The 12,560-nt window shown below is 40.3% G+C and overlaps 1 protein-coding gene across 19 annotated transcripts in view; it reads right to left on the minus strand.

The window, feature by feature from the left end:
• Positions 1–12,560, minus strand: part of KALRN (kalirin RhoGEF kinase) — a 502,830-nt gene that overhangs the window by 149,183 nt on the left and 341,087 nt on the right. For all 19 annotated transcript variants that reach the window (XR_007166315.2, XR_007166316.2, XM_048072237.2 and 16 more), the window contains 6 exons: positions 9,240–9,389; positions 8,176–8,290; positions 5,605–5,720; positions 4,913–5,035; positions 1,821–2,003; positions 480–598 (listed from right to left, as the gene is read on the minus strand). Coding sequence is in view for 17 of the 19 variants with exons in the window: in XM_048072237.2 (XP_047928194.2) it covers positions 480–598; positions 1,821–2,003; positions 4,913–5,035; positions 5,605–5,720; positions 8,176–8,290; positions 9,240–9,389 (806 nt within the window). In the remaining 2 variants the exon portion in view is untranslated. The remainder of the gene's footprint in view (positions 1–479; positions 599–1,820; positions 2,004–4,912; positions 5,036–5,604; positions 5,721–8,175; positions 8,291–9,239; positions 9,390–12,560) is intronic.

Here is a 12,560-nt window from a genome sequence, read left to right on the forward strand (position 1 = left end):
TTTCCACTTGTATGAAATATTTCTATCCCTCTCAGTTATACACCCACTGAAATTTGGACCTAAACCTCAAGTGTCTGAAACTAGACAACTCCCCTGGATGTCAGTGGAATTTAAAGAATACCTAGACTTACAAGGATGCTTTTTTTTTCCCCCCCCCCCCTGTTCATTTTACTTGTCACATACAGCCAGAAAGAAATCATGATGAGTATCTTCATGACATCAGGGTCTACTCCAAATGCTCAACTAACTCCTTTCCCTTTCTAAAAGTAACTTTTGATTAAAAACAAAAGAAATTCAAATTGTATGTTCTGATATTCTCTTGCCTACACACCACAACTTTAGCTCTACACCTGTAAACATATCTCAATAGCTCCACTGCTAGGAGTTTTAGGGATGTCAGTCCATTCTGGTCATGTAAATATCACAGAATCACTTGTAGATATTGTATCATGACTCATTGTGAGAGTTTTGGGACATACTCTTTCTTTCTGGCTGATTTTCTTTTTTCTTCATTGACTTCATGATTTGCATCTCGCAGCTTTACCTCCCGGTCTGAAAGACTTGCTGGAATAATATCTAGCTCTAGGTCCTTGTTATCCTAGAAAAAGTAACAGTACAGATTTTAAGTTCATGTAAGACTACTGTTGTGTAAATTGCAGCATGTCCATGAGAATAAAAGGGTAAGAAGGGACAAAATTAAGATAAAGATACTAGTGTAAGAAAGAAGGAAATTCAAAGAGATTTAGAAAAACTACAGTGAGAGGGAAGAAGATGAGAAAGTGAGAAAGAAATCTCAAAAACCAAACCAAAAAAACCCACACCACCACCCACTCACCCAACCAAACCCACTATGAACTTTATTACAGTCTCTGCTGTTACTTCTATCTATCTAGGAATACACATTGATGACAAACATCTAAATATTACCTTACTCCTTTCACATCTCAATTAATTGCCTAGTATCAGACCTCACAAACAGTCTGAAAAAGAGGGGCACTACCCAACAAGAGCCCAGAGACAATTCCAACTTCCAAAGGCCTTCTGCTATGGAAACGTCTTTCCAGAAAGTGGTTAGTAACTCTGTGTAAACTAGAGACCCTACAAGGAACAGGACATTTAAGTTACCTTGAGGATGTGAGGGATTTTTTTCATCTTTCTTTGATACTTATTTTAAAGGATGGTTGACCAAAAGGTTTTTAAGTGTTTCTGCTTCTGACACACCCCTGATAATGTGGCTTGGGAATACCAGGAGGTTCTAATTTTTGTTGCTTTTGTATTGCTCAATTTCACCTAAAAGAGCTCAGAGATGAGGCTGGTGATCATTTTTTTCATTTAGATAAAGGATGAGAGAATAGAAGCATCCAATCAAAGCCTGGGTTTGATTCAAAATAATGGTGTAGCAGTAATATTTATGGCTTATGATAAAATTAATACAGACTTTGGTTCAAATAATATGTTTCTCCCTCCTTCACAGTAGCTGTATAGTCTCCTGGAGAATACTGCAAACGTTTGTTTAGAAAGTCCTTCTGATCTTCATCTGATTCCTCCTCATATCACTGATATGACACAAAAACAACAACAACAAACAAACAAACAAACAAAAAAAAAACACAACACTTTTTCTCTTCAGAAAAACAAACAAACAAACAAAAAAAACCACAACACTTTTTCTCTTCAGAAAGAACAGTTCTGGTATTGACTAGTTTTAAGTGGTTATAATAGACATGTGATAACCTGCAGCATTCATTCTGTAGCCTAGACTTCCTTCTGTGACTTTCAGCTTTGGTATAAAACCTCAGCAGGACACGGACTTACAGTACCTCTGTATTGATTCCAAGGGCTTTTTCCAGGGAGTAGCGGTATTTTCCCATTCTGAGAGAGAAGTCACGGTAGCGTTTGTCAACAGTGGTGACCCACTTCCTGATTTCAGTGGCGTGCATATGTCCTTTTTCTACAAAGCTGTCAGCCAGCTGGATGAGGAGCTTCACTTTCTCCTTTGTTTGCTGCCCAAAACACGGTGCTCAGTTATGTTACACTATTATTATTTCTTTTGATTTTAATTTACGCGGCATTCAGAAACAGCTCACAATCTTATATAGATCATTTAACTTCATCTTATGCAGAATAAAATGCTTTAAACTTTTTCCCAGTAAAACATGAAAGAAATGATATTTTTATAATGGAATTTATGAAGCTGCAGGAGATACAAAAAGTAAAGTACTTGAAACCACACACACAAACACATAAGAAAAACATGTTGGAAGTTAGAGACATCTCCTTCCCATAACCAAAAACTTATTTTTGTGAGCCTTGGAGTAGAAGACGAGATTTCAGAATCATACCTCATAAAACACACCTAGTTACTCTGAATCTGTATGTAGGTGGTTCTGCAGACCTGTGTAGACAGGTCATCAATACATCACAGACCGATCCAGGAAGTGAATTTGAATTGCTACTTTCTGCTTCAGAAACAAACAGAATTTAAATCCAAATTCCTTGTCCATTATAAAATCCCCAGTCAGTATTGTGGGTCCAGTTGGAGCGTTACAAAGTAAAAGATGCCTGAACTCAAAAACATACAATAAGCCCTCAAACCTTCCAGAGGTCTTATCTATTCCTTTAGGACTCAGATTGCCCCTCAGTCAACGTGGTTTTCCATACTGAGGAACTTTGTGCAAATCTGGCACAAAGGGGCTAGTCATAGATTTTAGCTTAGATTCCAAATCTGTCCCAGCAATTGAAGGTGCCTGAACCCTATGTTTAAGCCAACTCAAGTGCAAAACGCTTCTGAAAAAGAGTTATCAACTGTATGGATTGAACTCCAGCTGTAATGCACATGTTAATCCTCAAAAGCAAAGGAGAATCAGTTGTACCCCTAGAGATGCTGGTGAGCTGCTTTTCAGAGAAAGGGAGAACCTCCCCTCTGCCAGAAGTGGTTCATGCTGTCAAGTACTTGACATTATCAGCAATCTGGCCAAAAAAGGACAAGCACTTGTCAAATCACTGTTTTCTTGAATTTAGTTTTATGTTTGAAACCTGATAGAAATTTTACCAGAAAAATAAACTAACAGCAGAATCAGAGGCCATCTTAATACATTGAGTACTTAAGCAAGGCTAAGTATGGAGGAGTAAAAATCTGACTTTCTGTCATATTTAAAGGGTCATTCCCATTTTTCATTCCCAAAAGCTACTGGTGTTTTTGCTGTCCAAACATTTGGTTTGGCCAGAAAGGAATTGGGATCAGGAAAGCTTTCAATTACAGCTTAATTTGAGAATAACATCATCTGGGAGTGACTTGCATTTACCAGATTGCACATGGCCCTGGAAATATTCTAGGTCAGCAGCAGGATAGTGATTTAGTAGAGCCCCAGGGAGCAGGACTGGATATGTCAGTGTGAGGAATGACCAGTAACGGTCAGAAAGCAACAAGGTATAAAACTTAACTCTAGGCTAAATCATGAATAGAAATAGCTTGGAAACTTTGGGATGAATTGGGATTATTCTGATTACAAATTAAATGACAAATTGGAACAACTGCAGGCATGCTGATGGTTAGAGGACAGAAGTTCTGTTAAAGGAATGTTGCATGGGCCCTGTCTGATTAATTTAGCTCCCATCCACTCTTCTTATCTCCTATTTTCACAAATGTGCAAACTCAGTAAAAAGGAAGGGGACATGAAGAACACAAACCCTGTGAATCAAACCCATGCAAGCATGGACAACCCAATAAGGAATTTAAGGATTACAGAAGATCAATTTCAGGACACGTTGAAATGAAGCTACATCATACCAAAGCCATGGTCATACTGCAGTCTGACTTTGCAATTTAGATCCTTATCAATGACTGTTAATACCCCTGTGGATTCATGGTCTGTGAATTATCTATGGTTTGAATTAATTTGTCTGAAGCAGATCCAATCACTATTCCCCTGTAAACCTGACCAGACTTCTCAGAATTGCCCCATATAAATTAATAGATTCTTGGTAGTACAGCTTTGTATTAAAAAATGCTCATCCCAGAGTTTACAAACCCATTTATTTAAAGTATTTCGTTGGGATCAGTGGAACATTTCTAGTAAGATAAATTACCGCCTGTGATCAGTCCAGCTGCAATGAATCAAACAAACTGTGGTTGTAATCGCAGAATCGCAGAATAGCTGAGGTTGGAAGGGACCTCTGGAGGCCATCTGGTCCAGCCCCCCTGCTCAAGCAGAGCCACCTAGAGCAACTTGCTTGGGACCATTTCCAAGTGGCTTTTGAAGATCTCCAACGAGGAGACTCCACAACCTCTCTGGGCAGCCTGTGCTAGTGCTCTGTCACCTGCACAGCACAAAGTGCTCCCTGATGTTCAGAGGGAACCTCCTGTTTTCCAGTTTGTGCCCACTGCCTCTTCTCCTGTCCCTGGGCACCACTGGAAAGAGCCTGGCTCTGTCTTTATTGCATTCTCCCTTCAGGTATTTATATACACTGATGAGATCCGCCCCCCAAGCCTCTTCTTCTCCAGGCTAAGAAGAAGAAGGGGGAATCCGAGATGATCATGGGTATATTCAGAAGCTGCAGAACAATTAGGAACTTTGTGTCATTCTTGTATGATTTTCTGAGGATGGAATTTAGGTATATCTCGTTAGGTTGCTGTGTTGTGTATGCAAATGAACTTTCTCTTCATTCCTATCAGAGCAAAAATGCTCCATAATCAGTAAAAGTCAAGGGGGAGAAAAACACATTTTTGTGCTTATGTCTTGCTAAAAATGAAAGGTCACAATTCTCAAAGGACATTTATCTTTTGGGCTAGGAACGTCAGAAGGAAAATATAAAATCAAGAGAATGTGATTACAGAGATTTAAGACATTTAAAGAACCATAAATAATCAGACTAAGGTAGATGCCATAATTAGACTAATGTCATTTTTTACCTTTGCAGGTACTCTGAATTCCCCATATTCCTTCAGGAGTTCCTGAGTTTCCTCGGCCGATTCCCCTGTGGAGTTGTGAGTAGAGAGGTAATATTCGCCTGTTTCTTGGATCCAGTCTAAGGCCTGTGAATGTCAGAAACAACCAAAGGAAAAACAAAACAAATAGTCTTTGTATTTCAAGAACTAATCCACTAACAAAAAAATCTGCCAAATAACGGATATCAGGGCAACTGTGACATAATACTGTGTGTATTAATACACTTTCTAGGAACACATAAAAAGAACACAATAATTAAAGCAGATGGGAAAGGATACAAAAGGTGCTGTCTGTTTCCTAGGAGAAAAAGGAGTGTAGGGGATTCAACCAACATACAGCAAAATCTGGACAGAGCGAAATCAGTTTTCTCATTCAATAAAAGCTCAATAAAACAAGTTTGCTCTTATATTTATTTTCTAACTGAAGAACAAATCCTGAAAAGAATATGACCTGGCAAAAATACTGAGTTTTGTTGTTGGACTTGGGAATTATTTTAAATTGTTTTTAAAATGTATATTTGCCATGTATTCAAAAGTTACAGTTTTTAAATATAACTCAGGGTTGCGATAGGAACCCCACAAAGACACATGATGTGGATACAAGGGTTATTTACACACTGCCAAGACAGAAAGACAAACAGGGGTTGTTACACTACCTGCTTGGCACTACGCTCGAAGACAACGTATTGTTGGCACTGGTCTAATCGTCGCTTTTTCAGGGTCCAGAAGTGAAGGACCCGGTTCTCCCTCTGCAGCAACTCGCTCAGAATGGCTGTAGGGCAAAGGAACTGCAGGATTAGTGGTTATAGGAATGCATAAAGAAATAAGCCATTAAAATCTGAATTTAATCACTCTGACTGGACCCAAGGACAGCCCCTGAGATTGTGCTTCCTAAAAAAAATATTGATTCAATGGGACTGCTTTAAATAATAACAAAAACAACAACAGTAATAAGATGCAGTTGCAGAGTTATCTGGTAAAGGAGGAGGTGCTAGAACGGAGTTGGGAATTTACCATAGCAAATACATTGGGGTACCTGATTTCTAGTCCTTTTGTTCTCTTCTGTTGCTTATTTTAGTGGCCTGGTGCTAGTTGACACAGAAGAATTGCCTTTTTATTGCCTTGTTCTGGCCACAGGCTACCCAGCACTTGGCACCAAAGAATGCTGTCTTGAGCAGAACTCAGAGCAGAACTTGAGCAGAACTCATCAACTCATTATGATGGGACCTGCAATAACTGCCAGGTTAGGACTTTGGGTTAGGGCCTGGTATTGATCCTCTAAACTCTTTTTCTGTGTGAAGGGGATGTGGCAGACACTGAGGCTCAGGAACAGACCTGAAGGAGACTGGCCTCTCTTTGGGGTCTGGCATATACATGTTCTTTGAAACCTGCGGGTGCTCAGCCAGACTGTATCAACTTGATGAAAGGGTCTGATTTAACTGATTTAACTCAACAAAAAAAATCACACCCACAGAAAATGAAAGATATTTACACTCTATCACTGACACAGACCTCAGTTAAAGCTCTGTTTTCTAATGAAACCACGCTAAGTCTCTTGTGGCTGTCAGCCCTGCAGCTCGTGTCAGGCACTCCTGGGTATGGCACCGCAGCCCCTTTCCATAGCATCAAATGTGGCATCCACTAGAGGGGGCTTAGGCACACGCAGTCTGAGCAGCAGCCACACTATTTTGTATTAAAACATTAAGTCCAGCTTGTCAATCCCTTACAGTGAGTTACGATCATTTACTTCACCCAGTAAAATAATCTCTCTTACCTCAAGTCCTTTCTGAGCCTTGATTCATCCACAGCTTATGTATCCACTCCACTGGCAGAAAGCAGATTTGGATACATCCCTTCGCATTTACAAGTCTGACACTTATTATGGTCAAAAAATTTGTAATTCTTAAGTTAATTGTAAAATGTAGCCCAGTCCCTGCTGGAGACAGCAGGAATTTTGTCTAAATGACAAAATTAACTGGAAACTTGTCATGGGTGTTCCAGATCAGGTCTCTGAATAACTAGTTTATGCCAAATAAAACTAATTTTGTTCTATATTAACAACTTTGCTCTAGACATTTGACTTACAAAAAGATTAACATATGAGCTGATTTATAAATGTGTGAGTAATTTCAAACAAACTCAGTGAAGAAAACTCACAAGCTTATATCAGGTGCATGTTTAGGGACTCACTGAATCAAGGTTTAAGCAATCTCCCCAAGATTTTCAACTGTAGGGAAAAAATGTCCACAACACAAAAAATATTTGACACGGTAGCAAGGAAAGTGGAGGACCAAAGTCAGATTAACACAGCAGAATTGGTATCAACAGAAAGGAATAAAAATAATCTTTTCAGACGCACCATTTTCACCTTCTGTATATAACCAAGGTTCTTATCCCTTTCACAGACATAACGGCTGTACTGCTATGGCTGTCTCTTTCTGCAGTTTGCAAGCCAGCCAATAATAATCAAAAATGATTTAGCTCTGTAGATTCACTTTGATTATTGTTATCAGTACCTTGCAGCATTGCTAGCCACAGGTTGACAAATGATTAATTAAGCAGAGAAGTGGAAACATTTCAAACATCTCAGATATATCATATGATTGCAAACTGCTCTTCTGACCAAAGGAAAACAACCACAGGCAGATATTTTTGCTAGTGATTGCTTCTTGATGTGGCAGGGTGATTCGAGGGACAAAAATACTGCAGATCCAACCTAGGACCAAACAAGCTTGGACTCTTTTTTTTTTTTTTTTTTTTCCTTACTTTCAGTGCTCAGAAGAAGTAGGATGCATCTAGATCTTGTGTTTGATATGTACTTACTTGTTTATTCATTTTTAGATATTAAGACAAAACAACGTATGATCATCTCAGCTGACTACCTGTGTAGTGGGCAATGGCACAGTGTCACTCCCATGGACTCCCCTGACAAGGGAAGCCAGAGAGAGCCGAAGTTTCAAAGCCCTTTTCTTTATTCCCCACTATCACTTGCGATAGCAGAGCTTTGCATAAGAGCTTAGCAGAAGAGGGATCACCTTCTGAGAGGCCTCACTACCACTGCTAGCGGTGTCAGGCATATATGTCATTTTAGTGAAAGCAGATACAAAAACTTAAGGTACCTTCTCAGCAAGCACAAACTTCAGGATGACAACAACTCAGAACTTAGCAATGGAGGAGGAAGGATGCAAGGAAAACCCGTGATGCTGTCATTGCATTGGTGCACCAACCTTTCACTTGCTGCTCAGGCCCCCTGGTATGGCTTGCTACTCCAGGCATGCTAACATTGTTCCTGTGGATGTACTTGAGGAACACCTCGGCGTTTCTTCGTGCCAGAGTGCAAGCCTAAGAAAAACAGCCCCCGCCAAGAAGAGTTAGTAAAGATAAACAAAGAAAGCAAAAAGGACTCAAGGGAACTGTCTGCTTATTTTGCAAGAAGTTCTCTTTCATATGGAAACACAGGGGCTTCAGTTAAGAGTCAACAAACCCAGCTAATAAATTAACAGCCTCATGAATGTATTAAAATACATGAGTCATTTTGAATTCAGTGCCTGATTTTGCATCTTAAGACAAATTAATGACAATAATCAAGCAACTGGTTGCAAAGAGCTTGTACCTCACATACATTTTCAATCTAACCAATCCTAACCCTCTCTCAAGAAGAGTACTCATTGCTTCCAAAAGCATGCAATCTACAGGCATTGATTCTTAAGCCATGCCTGTCAGACTAGTTTCATGTTGTACACCAGTGTTAGTGGAAGTGGGAGGCTGGCTGTCAGCTGACTTGTCAGCCTGTCAGCTCTGCAATTCTTAGCAAGCAACAACTGGAAGGGCAGGAGGAAATCAGTCTCCATCCCAGTGCTGTGCTAAAGAGACCCAATGGCTTCAGTTGGTAGCAGTTTTTCAGGTATTGGCTTGGAGGACAGAGTCTGAAATTCTGTACGGTTTGTATAAGCCAGCACCAAAATACCATATAACACTTGTCATTTATAATGCTCCTTGTATGCAATTTTGAAAATAAATACTTTGAACCACCATAACAACTAGCATTCTCCACGTGAAAAGTAAACATCACCTAATTAGTCCTGATGACATCTCCTGGAGATACACATTGATGATAATGCTTATCACTCCTATTATATCAGTGTGAAATTAGCCTAGGGCTTATACAGAGAGCCAGTATCTGAACTGGAATTACACCTCAGAGCCTTCTCTTAAACTTACCAACAGTGTCCTAAATTGACTACCTAATGGGGAGTTTTTTTTCTGATTTATTACAGAACTAAAATGAGACCTTGAGAAAAGCCTCCTTCTGCTCCAGATGTTTGCTGATCAGCGGGATGACGTGGTCTATCTCAGCTGCTGGTCCAAGTTTATCTCGACCTCCACACCAGTCTTCATCCCGTCTGTATTCTTGCTCCAGGCTCTCTAATACACTGCACACCTGAAGCATGTCCAGAGCAAAACAACGTTGTTATCCACAATCATAACGAGGAGGAACATATTCAGAAAAAGTCTAAAAACCAAAAATATTTCAAACCCAAATTTGACTTGACTGTAGGCCATGGCATGGAGGATAACCAGGTATGAAACAGGCCCTGGACAGAATGATCTATTAGTTATTCTTGCCCACAGGGATCTCTACTGTTTGGGATGCAATTCGTCTGGTTTAAGGGTGATAAATCCTTCTTCTCTTCCAACGCATAGCAGGGGGGAAGCTCAAAAGGTATAACCAAGGCAGGGGTCAGTCTGGCCCCCGTGGATCATTCAGGAAACAATCCCTATTCCAGAAGGGTGCTTTAGATGTGTTTAAATCCCACTGAAGTCAAGGGAATTAGCACATACTTAAAGAAAAACACATGCTTAAATACTTTCCTGAAACAAGTTCTGAAGCTGGAACTAATTCTCTTCAGCTGCATGTTAGCTGCTCCCTATACAGCTTTTGTAAAGACTTATGGATACCAATAGACATTAAATCAGTGTCACAAGGTAGGTGGATGCAGGTGTTCCACTGTACAGGGCTTACTGAAGGATCTTCTATCTTGGTTGAATGAAGGGAATAAGGCAAATAAACCAGCACAGTCTGAAAATCGTGTGTGCAGCAGCCTTGGACAAGGTTGAGTCTTTTGCATTGCAGATCCTGAGAATGACTCTCAGTGCCCTGTGCAGACACTGAAAAAACTGCCTAAGCTTTCCTGACCACTGGGGGCTTTCCTCTTCTTTCCTAGAGGACTGTTCCTACACGCTCCACTACTGAGATTACTGAAGATCCATCCAGTCAGTTATTGCTGGGGTTCTGACTAACCATGCTCACCCATTGCTTGCTCACTCCTGCAATCTTTATATGAACAAAGATATAATTCAGAGGACCCCACGTGCTTAAGAGCATAGTTTAGAAGAGACTCCGGAACCACTCAATCGTCCCCCCACTATTACAGGTCATTTTCATAAAACTCCATTCCTGAACACATCAAAATCCATTTTAAGACTGGTGAACTGAGGTTAACTGATTGACCTACCTTCTGCCAGGCATTTGACAATCTGAAATCAGTTCCTTGCTTGGATGCAAACCAGCCCTCACCCTCAACCACTTGCTGGAGAGCAAATGTCCCACGTGTTATTTAGGCACAGAAAAGCATTTCTATTTTATTTGTTGGTTCTTGAGAACTTTGGTACTCTACTGGGGTTTGGTGACTTAAAAAAAATCAAAGTAGATGGACTGCCTTGGGTCCACATCTTTGCAGAAAGACGGTTCCTGCACATTCAGGTATCACCTCTCTGTTAAGAGGATGAGAGAAATTATCAGGAAGCAGGCTGTCGATGAAGTCAGAGGGAAACTGGACAATATGAAAGCCAGGGCTCCACCAGCTATACCACAAACATAGTGAATTGGGGAAGACAGGCGTGAAGAAGTTTGGCTGGTTGTGACAGTCTCTCTGGCCATCTTTTTAGCTGTTTTTTGTAGATACTCAGAGAACTCAGGATCCAGTAAATTACTCAATCCACTGTCATGCAGCCAGGGACCAGACTGCTAAGGGCTGTAGATCAGTCCTGCAGCCTGAGAGAATGACAGACTGCTTGCAGCAGCAAGTTCATGAGCATTAAAGACTGAGCGATGTTTGCTCCAAACATTTGCTGCAGAGACACCACTCATGAATGAACTGGTGGGCACTGCAGTACGCTTGTCTATCACTTGGAGAAAGGAAGAGAGACGGAATTGATAAATGACTGGCTATGCATATTTTGGCCAGCACATTTGACTGCCTAAAGCACTAATGAATCCCTTAATGGCTTCCATTTCTCACAGTCCTCCACCAGCAGTAATTCTTTCCAATCCTGAGTGCATCAGGGACTGTAAATCTGTAAACCCTTCACAGGGAAGGACATTAATTATAAGGAATTAATTTATTTTAAACAATCTTATAAATGCATTACACAATGACAACAAAAAGTGGCCCAAGGATCATCTACAGCCTTGATGTTTAGGAAAAATTATCTTGGTCCATAATGACATATTTAGCTGTGCTAAAAAACTTTCCAAGCCTGTTCTCTGATAGAGGAACTAACTGTGTGGTGATAACAATAGAAATTTTAATGGAAATCATTGCTGCTTTTCACAAAACCACAGGTTCCTACAGCTAACACAAGCTGCCTGGCTGCAGTAAATTATATCACATGAGGCCATTCGAGTATCCATACCATGACACTAACTCTCACCACCAGCTACAGTGAAGTTGCACCTGTTTATGCAAGAGATGAATGATCCTATTGTACCTGCAGCCAACTGGATGTGGTTTACAATTCATGGATTCCTGGAATGAGGTACAGTTGTGTCAACATATAATGGTTACTGCCATAATTACCTGTGCTGCAGATGGATTTCAGAGAAATCGCTTTGTATCTTGGCATCTGTTTTGGCATTGTGGTGTTTTACTACTATTGAAAACACTGGCTAGTGCTGCTCACAAAATAATAAGTAATTAATGGCAAGCAGTTCTCAAAGAAATGCAGATTTATATTCCTCAAAATGAACTCTGGTATAATGAGGACTTGAAAATAAGATGATAGGATTTCAGAAATTTTTCCCTTTGGGAAGGAGACAATTAAAAAAAGCTCAAAAATTATATTGTTTCCACACAGTTTCAATAAAAACTTTAAGATGAAAGTTACTGCATAATTCAAACTGCCTGTTTGAAACATGGTTTTGGCCAGTTCAACCTGCTATGCCACTGGATAAATCATCCTTTTGGTTAATGTTGTTAATGCTTTACAATCCCTTGCTGGTAAAAGACCCTCTGCACTTGGGATCAGAGTAGAAAACCCACATGTACCACCACTGTCATGGGGTGGAGTGCAATCACATTGGTGTTTGTTAGCTGGGGGTCACCTGAGAACACATGTGGGTCCTATTCAAGGGACAGAAAGCTTTGTTTGCACTTTGTGTGTCGATGGAGACATGCAAATGTATCAAAAGGCAGCTTTTCGAGGCAAGCAGGGTTGACCAAAGTGCCACACTTCCTATCTCTGGGACTGCTCAAGGAAAAGGGAGCAGATATTTGGAACAGTTCAATATCCTAAAGGAGTAGAGAGATTGCACCAGTGATCTTACTGAGAC

Source organism: Anser cygnoides, chromosome 6, assembly GCF_040182565.1.
Source record: "Anser cygnoides isolate HZ-2024a breed goose chromosome 6, Taihu_goose_T2T_genome, whole genome shotgun sequence".
NCBI lineage: Eukaryota > Metazoa > Chordata > Aves > Anseriformes > Anatidae > Anser > Anser cygnoides.